Source organism: Abrus precatorius, unplaced genomic scaffold, assembly GCF_003935025.1.
Source record: "Abrus precatorius isolate BTA unplaced genomic scaffold, Abrus_2018 Scaffold10, whole genome shotgun sequence".
Taxonomy (NCBI): Eukaryota; Viridiplantae; Streptophyta; class Magnoliopsida; order Fabales; family Fabaceae; genus Abrus; species Abrus precatorius.
Genome location: NW_020874292.1, coordinates 30,092,919 through 30,114,922, shown reverse-complemented (window position 1 = coordinate 30,114,922; position 22,004 = coordinate 30,092,919). Strand labels below are relative to the sequence as shown.

The following is a 22,004-nucleotide window of genomic DNA, read 5'->3' as shown; positions in this document are numbered from 1 at the left end:
TTATATGTTTTTATGCTTTTCAAATTATATATATATATATATAATATTTATTTTCTAAAATAGAAAAAAATAAATATGAAAAAAATATAACAAAAATTGAATAGGTTATTATTTGTAAGCTCTATATGTTGATATTAAAAAAAACATTAAAACTAAAATAACGTAGGATCAGCCAATTGCCAAAAGTGATCCTACCTACCTCCCACTTCGCTTGTGCTGGTATTGTTTAATTTGATTTGAATCTAACAGTGGACAAAGGAGGTTAAGTAAAATTTGTACAGCGAACAAGCTAACTACCACGCTCCACGTGACTAAATATTCAACTCACACACACATCCACTCTCACTATATAAACTCCTCTCTACCCTACCTTCCATTTCCCGTCTTTCCCTTCCAACTCGCTCTCGACTCAGTTCCTGTCCGATTCCCCAGGCGAGTGAATCAGGTACACTCTCTAACTAACCACCAAACCATGCTTCTTCCCTTTGCCATCCATCCTAGATCTCCAATTCCCTCATTTCCTCATCTTAATTCCCCTGTCCTTCTCAATTCTTCCTCCTTTGCTTCTAAATTCGATATCTGCGAGTGTTTAGGGATACTCTCTCTGCATATTCCACGATCTTCTCGTTTTTGTCGCTTTTTTTTTTTCGTTGATTGTTTGCAGTTCAAGTTTCGTGGATCGTACTTGCATTTTAGGTAGATTTGGCTTTGACTTGTGCTGGTAGTTGCGGCTTTTGTTTTCGTAGAGTGGATGATCGTTGGCATTTTGGTTGCTTTGGAGTGATTTTAACGTTATTATTATTTAATGTCTCTCTTGTGTGGTTGGTTGGAAGTTGGTGTTGTTTGGTTGCAGCAATGCAAACTTCTTGTTCCGATTGTGGATCTGCTTCGTTCACAAGTTTCCTTCTCTTAATTTTCTAATTAAATAGTGCAATTCTTCGTTTCTGTTCTTGTGATCAATTTCGTTGGATGCGTGTGATGTTGCCTTCCTTTGTGAAGTTACAGAGATTTCTAATTCTGGCTTGCTTCTCATTGAGATCATAACTTCTTTCCCCGCAAAAACTCGAGGTTTTTGGTTTTTGGCTTTTCTCGCGTTAGGAATGTCGTCGATCTACCCATTTTTGTTGCATCACTAGTTTATGCGTCTTTTCTGATTGGTTTTTACTTCATCCTTTGATGTTTGGATAGTTTTCTATTTGGTTAATCAAGTTGTGGAGTATGGAACTTCCTTGACTACTGTTTCTTGTTTGGTGTTTTTCCCTTGTTTGGATCGTGACGATTTAGAGATTACACATTCATATGGCTATAGTTGTGAATGATGATATCTTGTTGAATCTGTAGTTGCTTAAAGTAGTTCATTAATGTTTGAACTTGGACTGTGATTTCAACTGATATGGAGAATGTATTGCATTATTAATTTTTTTGTTTCTTTTTTTATTTGTATTACATTTTAAATATAACTTTGGGTATGGTAATGTTGCGAAAATTCATCTATATCTTTTCTTCTGCAATATGGTAAGTAATGCACAAGTTATAGTTTGTCTTCAGATTTTTCTGTTTTGTCGTCATGGCTACCGGACAACTATTCTCCCGTGCTACACAAGCGTTATTTTACAACTACAAGCAGCTTCCTATCCAACGGATGCTTGATTTTGACTTCCTTTGTGGTTTGTCTCTGCTCTATCATCTTAATTTTCTTCCAAAAGGATTAGAGAATATCATGCAGTGATATTAATACTTGTTTTTAATATTAATGGAAGCTATTATTTTGTATTTGTAGGCAGGGAGACACCATCCGTTGCCGGAATCATTAACCCTGGTTCTGAGGGATTTCAAAAACTCTTTTTTGGTCAGGAGGAAATTGCCATCCCAGTTCATGCTGCGTATGTTTTTCTCATTCATTTCTAAACCAATAGTGTCTTTTGTTTGCTTGAATCTGGGATTTGGTTACTTGTAGCTGAAGGGCGATTTTTTACTTTTTGTTTTAATGCTCTCCTTGCCTTTTATTTGGGAGTATTCAATACATTCATAATTCTGAGCTTCATATTACTCATTTCAAGAGACATGTGAGATTTAGGGCATCCCAATTCAATTGAATGGAATGACAGTTTCTCATTCGGAATCTATACAATAGGAACATACCAGCGAATACACAATAGCAAACTTTAGTACATGACATTATTGTTTGTCTGAGGGATGACTTGTTTTATCTCTTTGTTAACTTAATTTTCAGCATTGAAGCAGCTTGCGCTGCACATCCTACCGCTGATGTCTTCATCAATTTTGCTTCATTTAGAAGGTCAGCTAATTATTTACTATTATTTTGAGTCTATGGTATCTTGTTGCACAATAGTGCATGAATACCGTTAGCATATCTAGTAATGATCTCATAATATCAGTTTGTATGATTTTTTAGGAATGGCTTCATATTTCATCATAGTTTGTGATTTATTTCCTTAAGAAGTCTAGTATTAATATGTATAATTGTTATTTCATATCATATCTTGTCACATCAACTCAATGTCAATTTCAGACTATTTAGTTGCTATTTTTTTCATTCCCTTCTTTACCTACCAAAATCCTAATGATTTCAATGAGTCCAATTTGATCTATGTGCAGTGCTGCTGCATCATCCATGGCTGCTTTGAAGCAACCAACAATTAGAGTTGTTGCTATTATTGCTGAAGGAGTACCTGAGTCTGACACTAAGCAGCTGATTGCATATGCCCGGGCTAACAACAAGGTGAGAGTTGAAATGGAAATTGACTAACTTAACAGGTATATAATAACCTGGAAACACTTATTTTAGTGCTCATGATGTGATAGGTTGTTATTGGCCCAGCTACTGTTGGAGGCATTCAAGCTGGTGCTTTTAAAATTGGTGACACTGCTGGAACAATTGACAATATAATTCAATGCAAGCTCTACAGGCCTGGTTCTGTTGGATTTGTTTCTAAATCTGTATGTAGTTATTTGTTTCCTGCTTATATCAATGTTATCTTTTTCACACTTGAGATACACCTTTTCTTCTAGTACCACTATAAAGCTTCGGATAATCCTGACCTGCCAATGCATTTAAGATGTTAGCAAATGCATACATTTTAGTTTTAGAATTTAGATGTGATACATTTATGTGTGCCTGTCTAGTACCTAGAGAACAATTTGTCCGTAAGGAGCTAATTCAACTTCCAAAATTTTGCCTATTTTTACTAGACCATCTTGGCTTGGTTCATCTAGACTGCTGATAAATTTTGTAGTTTCTAGGCAGTCTCTTGAATATTTAATATTTTTAACAGGTTATTGAGTAGGTTCAGTATGTGTGGATACTAGATAGTAAACTGAATGTAGATGCTATAGGACAAATTGAAATGTAACATTTGCCATTGGTGGAGCTCACCAAGGTAAGTTCAAATTCCGATTTTAATCCTAAAATCTTACGATTTACGATTTTGGAAGTCTCACATTTAAACCATGGATAAAATCCTGGTTGAGTGATTTAAATCATAAAATCTCTCGAATCGTGGGATTTCAAGATTTCACTTTGATTTTGAAAATTCCTCTCAAAGCCTCTTTTGTTGAACTCTATCGTAGTTGACGCTTCTTTCATATATCTCCTTTGTATGAAATCCAATTTGCCTCTACAGCTTTGAACCCTAACATTCAATAGTCCTGCTAGTGCGTACAACCTGGTCTACAACTAAACGCAGCAGTGTGCGAGTTCAAGTCTAGTGCTGCTTTCTTGCATTTTTTCTTTTGTGGTCTATTTTTTACTCATGTCGATGCATTACATTCTTATGGAATAAATTATGATTTGTGAGTGCTACTTTGTTTAAGTGCTTTTACTTATTTGAAGGTTTTTCTCCTTAATTTATGATATTTTATATGAATTTTATATCATATATATGAATTTTATAAAATCTTACATTCGATTTACGATTTTCACTCTCCTTTACAATTTAAAGTAAAATCCTGATTTTAACTACATTGGAGCTCATTCATAATCATTCAATTTTTTTTACTTATCATTAATATTTTATTTCTCCTTTATGAAAGAACTAAATAGAACGCCTTTAGATATTTTAGTGAAAAATTAAGCTCATCTTTATATTAGATTTCTGAGTGGATGGTGACATGATAATAAGTATTGTTGAGTACTAATGTATCTTATTATTTATGAGAAATTGGTTTTTGACTGAATCCAATGGTGTCATATATTCCATGTAATTGTCACTTATTGCGATTAGACTATTTTTATTTTTTTTTGGTTTGTATTGATGTGTCTTATTATAACTGGAGAAGGGTGCTACATAATGGCAACATTGTATGAATGGGTACTTTACTTGCATGATATGGTTCTTGAACATTAATAGCTACTGTACGCCCTTCTCTCTCTATTACTAAATAATGGCAATAGCTTCTTTTGCTAAGATCACATGTTTTGATGAAAATTGCTTTTATTTAATGTCGAGTACCTAATAGTGTTTTATAGAATTTGAGAGTTCATTTATTTTGGCTTGATATATTGTATGCCTGGATTTATCTGAGAAAAGACAACCCCTTGAATTACAGGGTGGGATGTCCAATGAATTATACAACACCATTGCCCGTGTAACTGATGGAATTTATGAAGGTATTTATATACTGATTTCATCTTTTCAGTTTTTCTAATGCTAGTATTGAGTTATATGTTGTTTTGCTGTAGGCATTGCCATTGGAGGAGATGTTTTCCCCGGTTCCACACTTTCTGATCATGTTTTGCGGTTTAACAACATACCACAGGTATATTTTTCTTTTTACCTTTGGAAGCAACTTAAAATGTGTGCATCCCATAAACAACCAACTAGAATATAGAGCATATCAGGTTTTTTGGTCATTGACCAGTCTGGATTTTTTTGTTAAACCTCAGGTTAAAATGATGGTAGTACTTGGGGAACTTGGTGGGCGCGATGAGTATTCTTTAGTGGAAGCTCTAAAACTTGGGAAAGTGACAAAACCAGTTGTTGCCTGGGTTAGTGGAACCTGTGCACGGCTCTTCAAATCTGAAGTTCAATTTGGTCATGCAGTATGTCACAGCTCTTAACTTTGACTAAGTTTTCAATTTGTCACAGAAGAACAACATTTTTAATGTCTGTTAGCACTTACATAAATCAGGGAGCTAAAAGTGGTGGTGAATTGGAGTCTGCTCAAGCAAAGAATCAGGCACTAAGGGATGCTGGAGCTGTTGTTCCGACTTCATATGAAGCTTTAGAAGCTGCAATTAAGGAAACATTTGACAAATTGGTTAGTTTGCATGTATATTGAGTTTTTCTCATATGTTTAATTTACTTTCTCTCCCCTCTCCTAATCCCCAAAAGTGGACAATATTTAACATAAGTCTCTTTCATTTCCTTAATTAGATGTAATATCCTATTGGCTTATCTTTTGTTAGATTGAAGATGGGAAAATCACACCAGTGAAGGAAATCACTCCTCCACTAATCCCTGAGGACCTTAACTCTGCAATTAAGAGTGGAAAAGTCCGTGCTCCTACTCATATTATTTCCACCATTTCGGATGACAGAGGTATGTTGGGATCCACTGATGTTGTAATTTAGAAATAAGTCTTTTTTTTTTCCTTTCAAGTTGAGGCACTCAACTAAAGTTTGCTTCCAATATTTTCTGAAGGTGAGGAGCCATGCTATGCTGGTGTACCCATGTCTTCTATTATTGAAAAGGGTTATGGTGTTGGTGATGTTATCTCTCTTTTGTGGTTTAAACGCAGCCTTCCTCGCTACTGTACTCAGTTCATTGAGGTAAGCTATTAATAATATGGATCTTTCCAAGAATATCTTTCCTCCCTTCCTTTTGCTGTGCCATTGTCTCTGTCTCAAGTATTTGAAAATGTTCTACACTCTACAGTTGAGCTTCTAAGATATTTTTGTGCTGTCAGTTTCCCATTTAATTTTTTTTTTTCAAAGCAATCTACTGATACCATCTTCCACCTTCTATCTTGCTGATACATTACATTGGCTAGATATGCATCATGCTATGTGCCGACCACGGTCCTTGTGTCTCTGGTGCTCACAATACTATTGTGACAGCAAGGGCTGGAAAGGACCTAGTTTCCAGTCTTGTATCAGGTAAATACGGCATTTCATCTGTCTACTTGTGAAGTAAACGTAGTATCTGAATGGGTGACCAAAACTTTCTATGCTAATGATGCCATAAAATGGTTAGTAATGAGCTTCTGAAATAGGTTTGCTTACAATTGGTCCTCGATTTGGGGGTGCCATCGATGATGCTGCTCGCTACTTCAAGGATGCTCATGACAGGGTATGATTAATAATTTCCCCGTGAATCTGGTTGGAACAAGAATAAGAATGGTTGGTGTGTGGGAGAGTAAAATCCTATTGGGCCAAAAGAAAGGGGAAATTCAAAACTCATCCCCCCCCCCTCCCCCCCCCCGGCCATGGCGTCTCCACATCCATCCACCCACCCACCATGAACTTGATCTTTCTTCTGACACGTGATTCTACTTACTTTGTCATGTCACAGGGGCTTACACCTTATGAGTTTGTTGAAGCTATGAAGAAGAAGGGAATTCGTGTGCCAGGAATAGGGCACAGGTAACATTTTCAATCTGTTCAACTAAGCAATAAATATTTTTCTTGCTGTTGCTGTAGATTAAAAATATAAATTCTGAAGCTTGGTTTTGCTTTGTGAAACAGGATCAAGAATAGGGACAACAAAGACAAGAGAGTTGAGCTGCTTCAGAAGTTTGCACGCACACATTTTCCTTCCGTGAAATACATGGAATATGCTGTTCAAGTTGAAACCTACACCCTTACAAAGGCAAATAATTTAGTTCTTAACGTAGATGGTGCAATTGGATCTCTTTTCTTGGATCTTCTTGCTGGTAGTGGAATGTTCACCAAGCAAGAGATTGATGAAATTGTGGAGATTGGCTATCTGAATGGGCTCTTTGTGCTTGCACGCTCCATTGGTCTGATTGGGTGAGTTTAATAAATTTTGCGTATTTCATGTAAACAGCACTTTTTAGACACCATTCCATTGTTAGTTTTAGACCTTTCTGGTTTTTTAATCCACAATTCTCTTCTGGACAAATAGTCCAGAGTGTTCCACTTTCAGTTAGTTGGTCCTCCCACTAACTGATACTGGTTGTGTACATTACATGTCTTGTGTGAATCCATTATGTGGCTTGGTCTCATTGTTATTTAAATTTTCAGGCATACATTTGACCAAAAGCGATTGAAGCAACCGCTCTACCGTCACCCATGGGAGGATGTTCTCTACACAAAGTGAGAAGGTTCCGTGTGGCTGTAAGAACTAGGCAACGATTTAAATTAGCAATCTTTGGGAAATCATGCATCTGAAATATGCTGGAGTGAGTTTTTAGCTGTTAGACTAGTGTTGTACGATCTATTGTTGAAAAGCCGTCATCCATTCTTAAGTTGTATTAAATTTCATAAGGAAAAGAACTCAGTCAATTTTAAAATTAAATTTCTCTTCATGAAGATTTTGATCGCTCTACTAGTGTGGCTTTAAAAGGAAATGATCACATAAGTTCGAGCACATTTATTCCGCATACGACCATAAACTCGTATGATATGGTAATAATAATTTTATCGCCAAATCTATGGAAGGTTTTGTTACCGCCAAGGACAAACACGGTTTGAATACGTTCGTGGCCAATTTTCTCAAGCCGACCTCCTCGTCCCCCAACCATGACCACCCTGAAACTATAATATTTATGGTCAGTTTAGTATTGTGACAGAAATGGGCGAAAAAAAAATGGTGTTAAAAACGTGAAATCTCTTCAGCGGTCATAACCGTAATACCATCCTCACCTTCAGAAGAAAGGTTAAGAAAAATAATATTCTGGAAAAAAAATAATGCATTTTTTTAATTTTTCTTATTAGTTTTCATATAATTAAGATCAAATCAAGTTTACTTAAAAGGCTCCGTGGAGGCTTTGTACTAGTTTATGTAGCATTACTCGGCTCTAACCTTAGTACAAGTTAAAAACAGTTTCCCAATTTACTACTTCACAATTCACTCTCACAGAGAATAGCTGGGCTTTATATTTTTGCCTTTCCAAAACTGCTTTAATTTTGCTCAATTTCGTCATTCAAATTTATACAAGCCCCGTTGGCATTCCACTTGCCTGATTAATTTGGTTTGGAAGGAACTTGTCATTTCTTGTTGTCCTGGTCTACAGCGGTGGAAATATTTCAATCACTCCTATCCAATCGTTGAAATAAAACAAATTGCTCTCCTCTATGATCCTAGTTTTATAAGAAAAGTTTTGTCCTTGTACATTTGTCGTTTTCAAATTTTAAAATTCTATTAAATTTTTTCACTCATATCCTTATTTTAATTCTTAATGTTACATATTTATCATAAAATCAAGTAATAAATTATTAAAAATCAAAATTAAGTTATTGTTAACTAATATTCTTAGGACACTGGTTAATGAATAAAAAGTAAAAAAACAATTATTGATTATTATGTTAAGATGCTTTGAAAAACAAACCAGTGTTCTAGGCATTAGTTAGCATTTTTCCAAATTAAAAGGAGATATCATTTTACCAATTTTCAAGCATTTATAATCTCACTATTTTTTTCGATATTTCAAACACTAACAATAAATAGGTTAATGGTATATTAATTTTAAAAAGAATATTTAGAAATTTAAAAAATTGAAAATACATGAGAAAATAATTATGTTTCTTAGTTTGTGTTTCATTTCAATTACACTAATCATAAGAGAGAAGGAAATTATGAGAAAAGCTGAATACAAAAAGATAGAGAAATAATATCCAAGCCACTTTGGGAGGCCAGGAGGATATGGGACAGCATAGTAGGTTTGGGCATGCTCTGTGAATTAATTTTATAATAAATTCGGCTCAAGTCTAGTTGCATAGTGAAATTCAAACAACACAACCACATGATAGTTTTTCCCTAATGATAAACCATCTGACTGAACAACAACAATTTCATTTATTTCCCCTATAGTGGAAATTTCTGCTCAAGCAACATTCAATAGTGACTCCCAAGGTGGTTGTTGACTGGCTCAAACGATTTCCAATAAAACAAGGTAGCCCCACCCCTTTGGGTTACTTTTAGAAGCACATTCACAATCCAGCTTCTGGCAATGGCATCCTTAAATGAGAAAATTATTGGTTTTGACATTTAGATGCTTTGAACTTTGAAAGGATTGAAAAGTTATCTCTTGCTAAGACAATCTCCCGAATATTATTGTTATCTTGTCTCATCAGGATCGTTATCTTTTATTTCTTTTTCTTTTCTTTTCTTTTTTATAAATGGGGTGATAATCATCATACATTGTTACTACTAAAACTCTTAAGGCTCGCATATAATTTTTTTTGGCAATAACAATAATGGTACTATTGTTGTCGTGATTTCTTTCAACCCCATCATTGTTGTGTATGGTTGTTGATAAAATTATTCTCTACCACTGTTTTTGTTCGTAGAATCTTCAGTACTAGTATTAGAATTATATCCATTCCATTACCTCGACTGCTACTTTTTATCGCCTCATCTATCTTCAACAATTGACTCAAACACCTTTTCACATGGCATTATTTGCTTCGTATTCCTTCATTCATCTCCTCTAGCCCCCACTGCTAGCTTAGCTTAAGTTTCATACTATGAACGAAAAGCATTGTCATAAAAGCATTATTCGATTAATCAACGAAAAGCATTTGTATACATACTGTATTATATATTTTTTTCCTTAATGATTTTAAAAGTTAACTTTATCGTTCTTAGCAAGACTAATAAAATGATGATACAAAAAGCAATTTTACTGAGTAACATGGCATGCATGATTAACTGCGTTTTCTTTTAACTAAATAAAGTTATTAAATCCTGTTAATAATATGAAACCTTGCTAGTTACACCATCTTATGTCTCACATGTAAAACTATATGGTAAAATCAAGTGTAGATGCGTGGAAAATAAAATAGAATTACTATGATCATATATATATATATGAAATGATGTATTTATAAATGTCTGTGAGTAAGATTAATCAAATTATAAACAATGAAAATTTCTATTCGACACATTTATTCAGAACCTGTTTGTTTTTCTTGTTTTAGTAAAATTTTATTTTAAAGATTGATTATGAAAGAATTAACGTTAAAAAATTAAAATTATGTTTAAAGATGATGATATTTTAGTAAAGATGATGATACTTTACTAATTAATGAAAAACCTAAAATTCTACTTATTTTAAAATTATTCTGTCTACTCTAAAATTATTTTTTAAACACTTAAAATAAATGATAAAGTATGTTTTTAACGCCTGTGGTTAAATTTAATTTCATCTATCAAATATTTTTTGTTACTTTTAAAGTTCACAGATTTGAAAATCTTATAAATAATTTTTTTTATATATTACATGTATTCAAACATGTCATATTGTATATTACTTTTAAATAATTATTGATACATATATGGCATATTATAATTAAATAATAATTTTATTATTTTTAATATTTACAAGAATTTAAAATACATCTTCTAGGTCTAAAATATGGTTTGAAGGAGTTCTGACATTGCAGTTGCTTGTTTTAGTCGCCGCAAACAAGACAGGGTTTCGCATGAAACACGATGTAAAGCTTATGCCAGTGTCAGCGGGCCACGAATCATGCCACGTGAAAAAAACAATAAAAGAAATAACAATTGTAACAGCAAACCGTTGAATTATTAATTGTAGACAGCAAAATGGTGTAATTTGCAACAACATTTAATTGAAATGGATATGTTTAAAAATGGCTTAAACCAAGAAGTATTATTACATATTAAGCATTATAATCTCTCCAATATATTATTATTATCACACTGCTGAATTCACCCAAGTCCTGCCACAAGAAAATACCATAACACCAATAACTATTTCTCAACATAAAAACAAACACCCACGGAATCATACACAGACAATAAAGGCTGAAAAAAATTCAACATAAATGGTAGGTGGTGCATAATTAAATGCTTCAAAAATCTTCATCAGTTTAAATAGTAATTCTGTTATTTAGAAGAGTGGAAACAGATTATTTATAACTAATTTTCTTGTCTCAACCATAACTATCTTTGTTTGGAGACTTTTTTATTATTCAACACCATTTTTTCAGTGTTTAATATAGCTGTATTTGTTAAAACATGTGTTTAATGTTATTTTTTATCATTAAATTAACACAAGAATATTTTACAATTTTTTTTTGAAAAATCTAACTTAAATAAATATCCAATGTACAGAACAAAAGTCGGTAACATTTCTCTTTATTTTCAGACCACAACCGAGAAATCGCGTGCAGGCAAAACGCCAAGCAAGAAAAGCAGCGTTACTTTGCTGCTTCTGCAACAGTCACTCTTTTTCTTGCTTTCTTATTTTCACTCTTAGCTACTCTCAGTCCCTCTCTTCTCTGCTCCGAAATTTCACACAAACCATAAATAAAACCTAAAAAAAAAAAGAAGAAGGAAAAAGCACTTTTCATCTTCATCATCTTCAAAATGGCGTCTGCAAGTGGAGCAGCGAATTCCTCAATTCCGACGCAAATTCACAGTTCGAGAACGAAGCGAAGCCACCACAGCATCGATTCGATGAGCAAAGCGATAGCGCAGTACACAGAAGATGCGAGGCTCCACGCCGTGTTCGAACAATCCGGCGAGTCAGGAAAATCCTTTGACTATTCACAATCGCTTCGTGTCACGTCGGAATCGGTGCCGGAGCAGCAAATAACCGCTTACCTTCTCAAAATCCAGCGTGGCGGTTTTATCCAACCATTCGGTTCCATGATCGCCGTCGACGAACGCTCCTTTCGCATCCTCGCCTACTCCGAAAACGCTCGCGACATGCTCGGAATTACTCCTCAGTCCGTTCCCTCTCTCGACGACGACAAGCTCGAACCCTTCGCTCTCGCCACCGATGTTCGCTCTCTCTTCACTCCGTCCAGCGCGTTGCTTCTCGAGAAGGCTTTCACCGCGCGTGAAATTAGCCTCATGAACCCTATTTGGATCCATTCTAGAACCTCCGGTAAGCCTTTCTATGGTATCCTTCACCGAATTGACGTTGGTATTGTCATTGATTTGGAACCTGCGCGTACGGAAGATCCTGCACTTTCCATTGCAGGTGCGGTGCAGTCGCAGAAGCTTGCGGTTCGCGCCATTTCGCAGCTTCAGTCTCTTCCTGGAGGAGATGTTAAGCTTCTTTGTGACACTGTTGTTGAGAGTGTTAGGGAATTGACAGGGTATGATAGGGTTATGGTGTATAGGTTTCATGAGGATGAGCATGGTGAGGTTGTTGCTGAGAGTAAGAGGCCTGATTTGGAGCCTTATATTGGTTTGCATTATCCTGCTACTGATATTCCTCAAGCTTCGAGGTTTTTGTTTAAGCAGAATAGGGTTAGGATGATTGTGGATTGTCATGCTTCGCCTGTGAGGGTGGTTCAGGATGAGGCTCTTGTGCAGCCTCTGTGTTTGGTTGGGTCTACGCTTCGTGCTCCACACGGTTGTCATGCTCAGTACATGGCAAATATGGGGTCGATTGCTTCGTTGGTTATGGCTGTTATTATTAATGGGAATGATGAGGAAGGTGTTGGAGGTCGGAGTTCCATGAGGCTTTGGGGGCTTGTTGTTTGTCATCATACTTCTGCTAGGTGTATTCCTTTTCCCTTGAGGTATGCTTGTGAGTTCTTGATGCAGGCGTTTGGGCTGCAGTTGAATATGGAGCTTCAGTTGGCAGCGCAGTCATTGGAGAAACGGGTTTTGAGAACGCAGACGCTCTTGTGTGACATGCTTCTTAGGGACTCTCCTACTGGCATTGTTACTCAGACTCCTAGTATTATGGACTTGGTCAAGTGTGATGGAGCTGCTCTTTACTACCAAGGAAATTACTGCCCGTTGGGTGTCACCCCGACAGAGTCTCAGATAAGGGATATCATTGAGTGGCTGTTGGCCTTCCATGGAGATTCGACGGGTTTGAGTACTGATAGTCTGGCTGATGCTGGCTATCCTGGGGCTGCCTCGCTAGGGGATGCAGTTTGTGGGATGGCTGTTGCTTATATCACGGAAAAGGATTTTCTTTTCTGGTTTCGGTCCCACACAGCAAAAGAGATCAAATGGGGTGGGGCAAAGCATCACCCAGAGGACAAGGATGATGGGCAGCGAATGCATCCTCGTTCTTCGTTCAAGGCTTTTTTAGAAGTGGTAAAAAGCCGTAGTTTGCCGTGGGAGAATGCAGAAATGGATGCTATTCACTCTTTGCAGCTTATTCTGCGTGACTCATTTAAGGATGCTGAGCAAAGCAATTCTAAGGCTGTTGTGCATTCCCATTTGGTGGAACTAGAGTTGCAAGGGGTAGATGAACTAAGCTCGGTGGCCAGAGAGATGGTTAGGTTGATAGAAACAGCCACTGCTCCCATATTTGCTGTTGATTTTGATGGCAACATAAATGGGTGGAATGCAAAGGTTTCAGAATTGACAGGACTCCCAGTTGAGGATGCTATGGGGAAGTCCTTGGTCCACGATCTTGTGTTCAAGGAGTCTGAAGAAACAGTGGGCAAGCTTCTTTCTCGTGCTTTAAAAGGTACCCTTTCTGAAACTCTGGTTTTCTGGTTAATTCATTAGGTTGATTAGGTAGGAGATCTCTGTACCATCCAGAAGAGCATGCCAATCTAACCTTTTTTTTTTGCCAAAGTTTCACTTGTAAACATGATGGCTAGAAGTTTGCTAGGTGTACAGGATACTTTAATAATAATAGTTCATAGCAAGATAAATAGTTGCCTTTTACAAAATCCGGAGCTCAATTAATGAATGCTCTATATGCACCTCATGGTTCAGTCATTTGTAATTCATTAAAAATGGCAGCATTGGCATAAAATCCAACTGCATGTAATATAATGCAAAGCTTATAAAAGGGGAAAAGAAGAAAAGAAAATTTTCACAGTCTAATCCAGTGTCATCCTGTGTGGGTTAGCAGTTATTTCATTTAGGCTTTAGGGTCTACTTGGTTTGAGTAAGGGGCAAGTGGGAGGGTGGAAAATTGGGAATGTAAAAACACTTTATACCTGCTTGATATAACAAAAGTATGATGTTGGAAAATAAAATGTTATCAATTTTGCTTTGGACCCTAACTTTAGTTGAAAACAATTTTCACTTTTCTGCTTTCATACTTTCCACCTACTCAATCAGGCAGACTATAAGTCATTGAGCTTAGAAGTAAACTGCTACCTGCTGTTATAAACTCCATCTAGTTTAGACAAAAATTAAGTTGTTGATAGTTGGTTGACAACGACATAACTTGAATTTAATTAGTACAGGTGAAGAAGATAAGAATGTTGAGATAAAAATGAGGACGTTTGGCCCAGAACATCAAAATAAGGCAGTTTTTGTAGTGGTGAATGCTTGCTCCAGCAAAGATTATACAAATAATATAGTTGGAGTGTGCTTTGTTGGTCAGGATGTTACTAGTCAAAAAATTGTGATGGACAAATTCATCAACATACAGGGTGACTACAAGGCTATTATACATAGTCCAAATCCATTGATCCCTCCCATTTTTGCATCGGATGATAACACATGTTGCTTAGAGTGGAACACTGCCATGGAAAAGCTAACTGGTTGGGGTCGTGTGGATGTCATTGGAAAAATGTTGGTGGGAGAGGTTTTTGGTAGTTGCTGTCAGTTGAAGGGTTCAGATGCAATAACAAAGTTCATGATTGTCTTGCATAATGCGCATGGGGGACAAGATACTGATAAATTCCCTTTTTCATTTCTCGACCGTCATGGAAAGTATATACAAACTTTCCTGACTGCAAATAAGAGGGTTAACATGGATGGCCAGATCATTGGTGCTTTTTGCTTTTTGCAAGTTGTGACTCCTGAACTTCAACATGCACTAAAGGCCCAGAGACAACAAGAAAAGAATTGCTTTGCTAGGATGAAAGAGTTAGCTTATATTTGTCAAGAAGTAAAGAATCCTTTGAGTGGCATACGCTTTACAAACTCTCTTTTGGAGGCTACAGGCTTGACCGATGAGCAAAAGCAGTTTCTTGAGACTAGTGCTGCTTGTGAGAAGCAAATGTTAAAGATAATACGTGACGTTGATCTTGAAAGAATCGAAGATGGGTGAGTTTTCTGAGCAATCATTTAAAACGTTTTGGTTGTCCTGGAAGATGACTGTAAGAGTTCTATCATTTGGTTATATAAATCGAACATCCCTCACATGAAAGCCTGAAAGGCTTGAATGTGACAAATTACAGACTAACAATTCAAAGCTGTATTATGTTGAAATATAATAGCTTAATATTTTAGAACAAGTGGTATTTTGACATGGGACTGGCGTACCAAGTTTTTTTAAGGTGCTTATTGCTTGCTCAACAGTCCTGTAACAATAATGTCAATGTAAAATTGTCAATCAAAAGTATTTGACGGTTTTATGTCAAATTACCTTCTCTACTCTAGTAATGCTAAAAATATAAACTTAATATAGCTACTAAGTTCGTTATATAGTTATTTTTCCCTTATAAAAGATAATCCTGATACTATTAGATATGCTGACTGGTTGATGAAGAATATTAAAATTACTTTTTATCTCATAATGAAGGAGTGGATGAATATCTTAAGCCTGTTTACTTTAAGAAAACAATTTCTCTTTTTGTTTCCTGTTTTCCCTTTTATTAACAAAAATGTTACTTTGTTTTCTTTTTTCGAAGATTTATATAGGAAACAAAGATAACAGAGTTTTATCGTAGTTTTGTGGATCATAATAAGATGAAGATCTAATTATGTCTGTTTGGATATTATTAGCTATCTAATAATTTATTTTGTAGCCTTCTTTCCTTTTCATAGTGTTCATTATAACTGAGGTTAAAAATGTTTCATAGTTTATTGTGCTTTCTAGAATTTGCAAGTATTCTGTTATTATGATGCTGTTATTATCTTCTCTTCTGGTACTTTCCCCCACCCACCTCTCCAAAAAAGTGTGAAAATTATCATAATGTTGCAAACCAAGTTAATTTTTTTGGAACACTGTTTTCTGACGGGCCTTGTCCATGTCTATGTTTTATCGATTTGTCATGAAGTTTGGCAATGTTTTGCTTTGTTCTGATAACATTCAGCAGTGACTAGAAATTTTTCAAATGCCCTGTTTTACATGTTTGTCAATGATTGTATCAATTTCACTTGTCTTATATGATGATGATCTAAAATAGACTAACTCAGACAAAGCATGTCTCAATCACATAAACATATACACCACTGTCTTCGTACTAGGATATGCAAATTTGGGGAATTGGTATGTGCAAATATCAATTATCAATTCTATACTGATATTCCATGCTTTGCTAGGGAGTTGATGCTTGCATTTTATGCTTTGCAGCCTTTGGTAGTTAGCTTTACTATCTTACTTGCTTTAATGTCCCTTTAAACTTACTGCATTGATTTTCTTTAGAGAAAGGCAAGATTCATGTCTTGTTTTCCTTTTGGAGTTAGGTCCCTGGAGCTTGAAAAGGGTGAATTCATGCTTGGAAATGTCATAAATGCAGTTGTTAGCCAAGTAATGTTATTGCTAAGAGAAAGAAATTTACAGTTGATTCGTGATATTCCTGAAGAAATCAAGACATTAGCTGTTTATGGTGATCAATTGAGGATTCAACAAATTTTGGCTGATTTCTTATTGAATATGGTGCGCTATGCACCATCTCCAGACGGCTGGGTAGAGATTCATGTACGTCCAAGAATAAAACAAATTTCAGATGGGCTCACCCTTCTCCATGCTGAATTTAGGTATTGTGGTTGATCTTCAAGTAATTTTATTATATTTCTCTTTATATAAGTGTTTACAGATGAAAATCGCAACCTTGATTCATAAGAGCCTCAGGTTTAAATCCTGTCTCAATATGACAAATGTAATACTAGAATATTCTGAACCTCTTTAGATTCATATCATAAAATCAAAATTTCCCATCTGATTTCACCCTTGGAAGGATAAAGACAGCAATATCTTTTAAGTAAGACTGTTAAGCTGTGGATTACTGAAAGACTTTCCCTGTGCTTATAAGTCTATCTGGACCTAAAAATAGGTTTTTTTTGGCTTCCCTTATGATGTCTTGTCATTTTGCACAAAATTTCTTGAAAAGAGATTACATAAAATAAGAAAAAAAAGTCCCTATCCAAAAGCAAAAAATAAAATAAAATTGCAAATGCTGGTTATTAACTAAATACATTGTATTACTCCACTTCTTAGATGTATAGGTTTAGCAACTTGTAATTTAGTGCTAAAATAATGGTGCTTTTCTGTACATTCAATTTTCACTTGACTATTATTATTTAAGTGGAAATAGTGGATACTATTTGACTAATTGTGTTTCATTTTATTTTCTTTGTGTAGGATGGTATGTCCAGGTGAAGGTCTTCCTCCTGAATTGGTTCAAGACATGTTCCATAACAGTCGGTGGGCGACTCAAGAAGGCTTAGGGCTGAGCATGAGCAGGAAGATTCTAAAGTTAATGAACGGTGAAGTCCAATATATCAGGGAGGCAGAACGTTGCTACTTCTTTGTTCTTCTTGAACTACCCTTGACACGGAAAAGCTCTAAAAAATGTTAAATAGGTATTTTGTAGCTGTAAGATAAAAGCAAAGGTACTGCCTCTCATGCTCACTGTTAGTTTGTTATCATAGATAATGCTCACCTAACGAGGCAACTTAAAGGGACAAGTATTTGAGCAAGCTGATTTGGCTAGTTATCTCGGTCACATGTAATTCTACCAAATTGGATTGTTATTTTGCGCCCTGACAACACTTGTTCGGTACAGCAATGAGCGGCGTTATTTTGTAGTTAAATGTAACCTTAAATCTTACTGATAAAGTAAATGCAGAGTAGATAAAATGCCGTGTCGCCAATATGTATATATGTTCATGGCCAAGTGGGTGTCCTTGAAAATTTTTCAAGCAAATGCTTACTTCATTAGCAGCTGCCGTGAACTCCAATCCATGGTTGGATTGAACTACATCCATTTCCTGCATTGTTCTTGGTTCTGAAAGTACTTCCTTATACCATATGTTTCCAAGTTTGCAAATAACTGTAAAATCTTAACCTCCAACAAGGTTTGCTCACTGTAACATTGCTTTCCTACTCCCTACCTTATTATTTTTTTCAGTATCGCCTGTAAATCCCTTCCTCCTCTTTAATCAAAGCTGGGTTATTCTGTAATTTTTGGAACTTCGTGAAGGCTAGTTTTTTTATTTTTAGTAAAGAATGAATCTGCACCTCTTTTTCTTTATCTGTATTTGTGTGTATTTTTGCAGATTTACTATATTCCTCAACACATTAGCAGATGAATTAGTCACAACTGCCAATTTAGAATGCATTAGGAAGTGAGTGGATATCCGTACAGAGCTCCGGCGTGAAGGGTTTGATGAACTTGAAAGGTTGGGTAGCATTTGTTCTTTCCTTTGGTTCACCGTTCAAAATCACAAGCATGAGAATTGTTTATTTTTATACAGGAAGATGAAAATGACCACTTACTGATTTACTATATTAACACTATTTGGACGGATCAAATAGCGGATTGAACCAAGTGAAATGAACCTAATACTGAAAATCAACGCCTTGAAGTATACACCCAAAAAAAAATGCACTTGGAGTTGAAACGTTTCAACCAAAATACCAAACTTGGTTTTCGGTTTTTCAACTATCAAAGAGGAAGATGTTAGAATGTGATTCCATTTTATCGTTCATATGCAATGTAAATTATAATTTGATCATCCGAGACAGCTTTGACGGTTAAGTCTACTTAGTAAATTAATAACTGATTCTGTAGTTAGTTAAATCTCCTGTAATCACTAAGACTGTTAATTCGTTAGCCAGTAATCGAAGTTAATAGGGCAAGAGGCATGGATAACAACGTCCATTAATAAAATAAATTTTAAATTCAACAAATCAATGGAAATATATCCTAAATCTAGCTTATATTATAGTTTTCCAATCCAAAGAAACATGATGTAGAATTATTTTCTCAAATCTTAAGGGTAAAAATAGATTAAGAAGCATGCATTCGTTACATAATCTAAATTATCCCTAATTAAGGATTTAGTCACGTTGACAAAAATGAAAAGTAATAAAAAAAGGAAGTAATTTTGTCCTTTAGTTGTGAGAAGAGAGGAATTTGATTAATAAATAAATGAAGAAAAGAAAAGCTTATAATTGATCTTGAGTAATGTTAGTAACACATTCTTTAATATACTTTTTGTAACACATACTTCATTATTAGTTAAAATTTTTGAAAATTTCAAAAATCATTTAAGTCTTTCTCCTTCTTAATTTAATATTTCTCTCTCATATTTTTTTAGTTTTCAATAAATTATAATTAATAATAATGAGTGTTATTAGCATTTTTTTTTGTTGATCTTTCAAGCTTCTCTAATCAAACTAAGGTATATTTCAAGTGCTACATGTCTCTAGAATAATTTTTTATTTTCTTTCTTTCTTTTGTTTAAAGTCACAAATACAATTAGACTTTGTTTAGTAGTAGTAATAATAATAGATAGGATAGATAGCACATTATATCTATTTTTAATCAAGTGTTTATTGAACTATAGTGATATGATTAATTTATTATTATGTTATTTATCCTATATTATTAAATTAGTATAACTATTATCTTGAGAATATAACTGAGTTTGAAGAAGAAGAAAATAATAGTAATTGACTTCTTCAAAATATTCTTAATTTATTATATTACTCCTTCTCCTCTTTCTCTTCTTTTCTTTTCTATTTTTATATTTTTAAAATTAAAATAAATAACTTATACATAATAAAAAATAAAATTTAATTTAATAAATATAAATAAAAGAATAATCTTATTTTTTTTCTATATATTTATATTATATTTTTCTTTCTAAAATATGCAATAAACATTGAATATAATAAAAAAATATTATATTTTTATTCGATCTTATTTTAATTCAACTCTTTTACCATATTCATTCTTATCCTATCATAACCACTAGACAGACCCTTAATGGGATTTCCTCATCACACTTAGGCATTGGATTCTTGGCATTCAAGCACCAGACTACTTTGAAGCAAATATCATTTTGAGCAACTTGGTGCCCAAAAATATTGGCTTTATTTTGGACAACTTCATATAAAGAAAATTCAAACTTTTGAGCTATTACTCCTTCACAACAAACATAGACAGGACCATAAAGACGGTAAAAAATATGTTGGCTATATATCTTCTTTAATAGTTAAGTATCTTGAGTCATTACTGGAAGATCCTTTTATAACTTGTTTTGTTGATTGTTATCTCCTGGGCATTGGAGAAAATAGGTAGCTTGGAAAATAAATTCCATGAAAGGCACCGTCATTTTACTTGCACAAAGATGTGTATTCATTGACAAAACGGTAATAGGTTCCAAAAACAAAAATATTAGAATAAAAATGAGCAAATAATCAAATGAAACTATTGAGGAGAAATATTCTCGAAAAGAGTTTAGTCTTGTTTAAATCTAACGAAAAGAATCCAACACCTGAATTTATTAAAAATGAGAAGTTTAATCAGCTTAGTTGGTATCAATAAATTTGTCAACAGTTTAAATAAATTTTCTAGGCAAAACATTAACCCATACTTTTAGGGTAGTTAAAATGTTCTTTCCCTTTGATTTTTAATACATCTCAATTTAATTTTTTTAATAAAAAAAATTCCACTACACCAATTTTTATTTATATGCTCAGAAAAAAAAATTATACAAATCAAGAAACCTAATACTTTATTATTTTTTTCCCTCTTTGACCATTTAACTGTCTAACTAGTGTAAATGCTTTATTTATTATATTTAGAATTCCTATATCAGCAGAGAAGTATTAGCAAAAAAAAATAAAAAATTAATGTTATCTTGAACTTTTATACAAATTATAAATAATATAAAATTTTATATTTTCTCTATAGGCAAATAAATAAGAAGAGGGGTAGTGCTTTTCATTTCTTCACAAGTGCCCTTAGAGCCATTTTTATAGAAATTTTCTTAAAATAATGAAAAATATTATCTCAATTTTAAGTATTAGTGATTTGAGAATTAAATAAGTTTGAAAAAATTTAAATATTTTGTGCATATTAATCTAATCCACACAATGTTAAATTACAAACAAGTTATTTAATGTTTTTCCTATAAAACAAACAATTATTGTCACTTCTTTAAATCGTGCAAATACCTTCTAGTAGAGAAATTCTAAAAGCTTTGTATAAAAATAATATACGTTTCATGTGTAGCAAAATTAAAGGAACGATACATTGAAAAACAGAATATATACACACACATATCATTGAGTTTGATAAGTTTGGTGAAGTGAAATTTCGATAGAATTATTCATAAATAGTTACTTGCTTCTCCATCTTATAAACTAATATATAAGATTAGTGTGCAACTCAAAAGTCTTAAATTGAATGACTTTTACAATTGGTGGGGTTAACGCCCAACTTCACTCTGATCTCTATGGATTTGATTCACAGGTTTTCTCAACAAAGATTTTAACAAAGCCAATTAATATTCGTACTAATTTTAATGCATTATGCACTCTCTTTTTTCCTCACTTCAAATTTCATTTCAATAAAATTTTAGTAATAAGATATATATATATATATATATATATATATATATATATAATATTTAGAAGAGAGTGTTATAAACTTAATATATTATATGCAACACATTTTTAAGTATTGATTAAAATTTTAAAAAATTATAAAATTAATGGCGAGGCTTATAAATTTTTTTTAATTCTTAATAAATTTTAAAGTATATTTAAAAAAGTGTGTTAAAAAATATATTCTAAATATTTTTTTAAGTCTAAAATGATGTTTTTATGAAAAATATCTAATTCACATTTGTGATATATATATATATATATATATATATATAATTTAATATTTATAAATATTTATTACAAAGAGAATGTTGATAAATTATTATAAACTC

At 33.8% G+C, this 22,004-nt stretch overlaps 2 protein-coding genes across 6 annotated transcripts; both read left to right on the top strand.

Moving 5' to 3' along the window:
* Positions 1-311: 311 nt before the first annotated feature.
* On the top strand, positions 312-7,592 carry LOC113866577 (ATP-citrate synthase beta chain protein 1). 2 transcript variants are annotated; one of them, XM_027501401.1, is made up of 17 exons: positions 312-445; positions 1,549-1,667; positions 1,781-1,883; positions 2,234-2,299; positions 2,620-2,743; positions 2,827-2,961; positions 4,570-4,630; positions 4,703-4,779; positions 4,907-5,062; positions 5,152-5,280; positions 5,429-5,561; positions 5,664-5,791; positions 6,013-6,118; positions 6,235-6,311; positions 6,534-6,604; positions 6,707-6,991; positions 7,226-7,591. In XM_027501401.1, the coding sequence occupies exons 2-17, from the start codon at positions 1,568-1,570 to the stop codon at positions 7,299-7,301; spliced, it is 1,827 nt and encodes a 608-aa protein (XP_027357202.1). In that variant the 5' UTR covers positions 312-445; positions 1,549-1,567; the 3' UTR covers positions 7,302-7,591. The 2 variants fall into 2 exon arrangements, with proteins under 2 accessions (XP_027357202.1, XP_027357206.1); XM_027501405.1 differs by lacking the exon at positions 312-445 and adding an exon at positions 488-696 and having other exon boundaries at positions 1,538-1,667; positions 7,226-7,592.
* A 3,722-nt stretch (positions 7,593-11,314) lies between these two features.
* On the top strand, positions 11,315-18,504 carry LOC113864403 (phytochrome B). Of its 4 annotated transcripts, XR_003504839.1 has the most exons (6): positions 11,354-13,611; positions 14,345-15,152; positions 16,518-16,811; positions 17,416-17,636; positions 17,706-18,131; positions 18,333-18,504. XR_003504839.1 is itself a non-coding variant. In XM_027498076.1 (5 exons), exons 1-4 carry the CDS (start codon positions 11,538-11,540, stop codon positions 17,630-17,632), a joined length of 3,393 nt encoding a protein of 1,130 aa, XP_027353877.1. In that variant the 5' UTR covers positions 11,354-11,537; the 3' UTR covers positions 17,633-17,636; positions 18,333-18,504. The 4 variants fall into 4 exon arrangements, 2 of the variants coding, with proteins under 2 accessions (XP_027353864.1, XP_027353877.1); XM_027498076.1 differs by lacking the exon at positions 17,706-18,131; XM_027498063.1 differs by lacking the exon at positions 18,333-18,504 and having other exon boundaries at positions 11,315-13,611; positions 17,416-17,927.
* The last annotated feature ends 3,500 nt before the right edge of the window (positions 18,505-22,004 follow it).

Coding starts and splice junctions, on each gene's coding strand:
- LOC113866577 (XM_027501405.1), top strand. CDS start 1,568: ATGGCTACCGGACAACTATTCTCCCGTGCTACACAAGCGTTATTTTAC. Junction 2,744..2,826: donor ATGCCCGGGCTAACAACAAG/GTGAGAGTTGAA, acceptor ATGATGTGATAG/GTTGTTATTGGCCCAGCTAC. Junction 4,631..4,702: donor AACTGATGGAATTTATGAAG/GTATTTATATAC, acceptor GTTTTGCTGTAG/GCATTGCCATTGGAGGAGAT.
- LOC113864403 (XM_027498076.1), top strand. CDS start 11,538: ATGGCGTCTGCAAGTGGAGCAGCGAATTCCTCAATTCCGACGCAAATT. Junction 15,153..16,517: donor CTTGAAAGAATCGAAGATGG/GTGAGTTTTCTG, acceptor TTTTGGAGTTAG/GTCCCTGGAGCTTGAAAAGG. Junction 16,812..17,415: donor CTTCTCCATGCTGAATTTAG/GTATTGTGGTTG, acceptor TTCTTTGTGTAG/GATGGTATGTCCAGGTGAAG.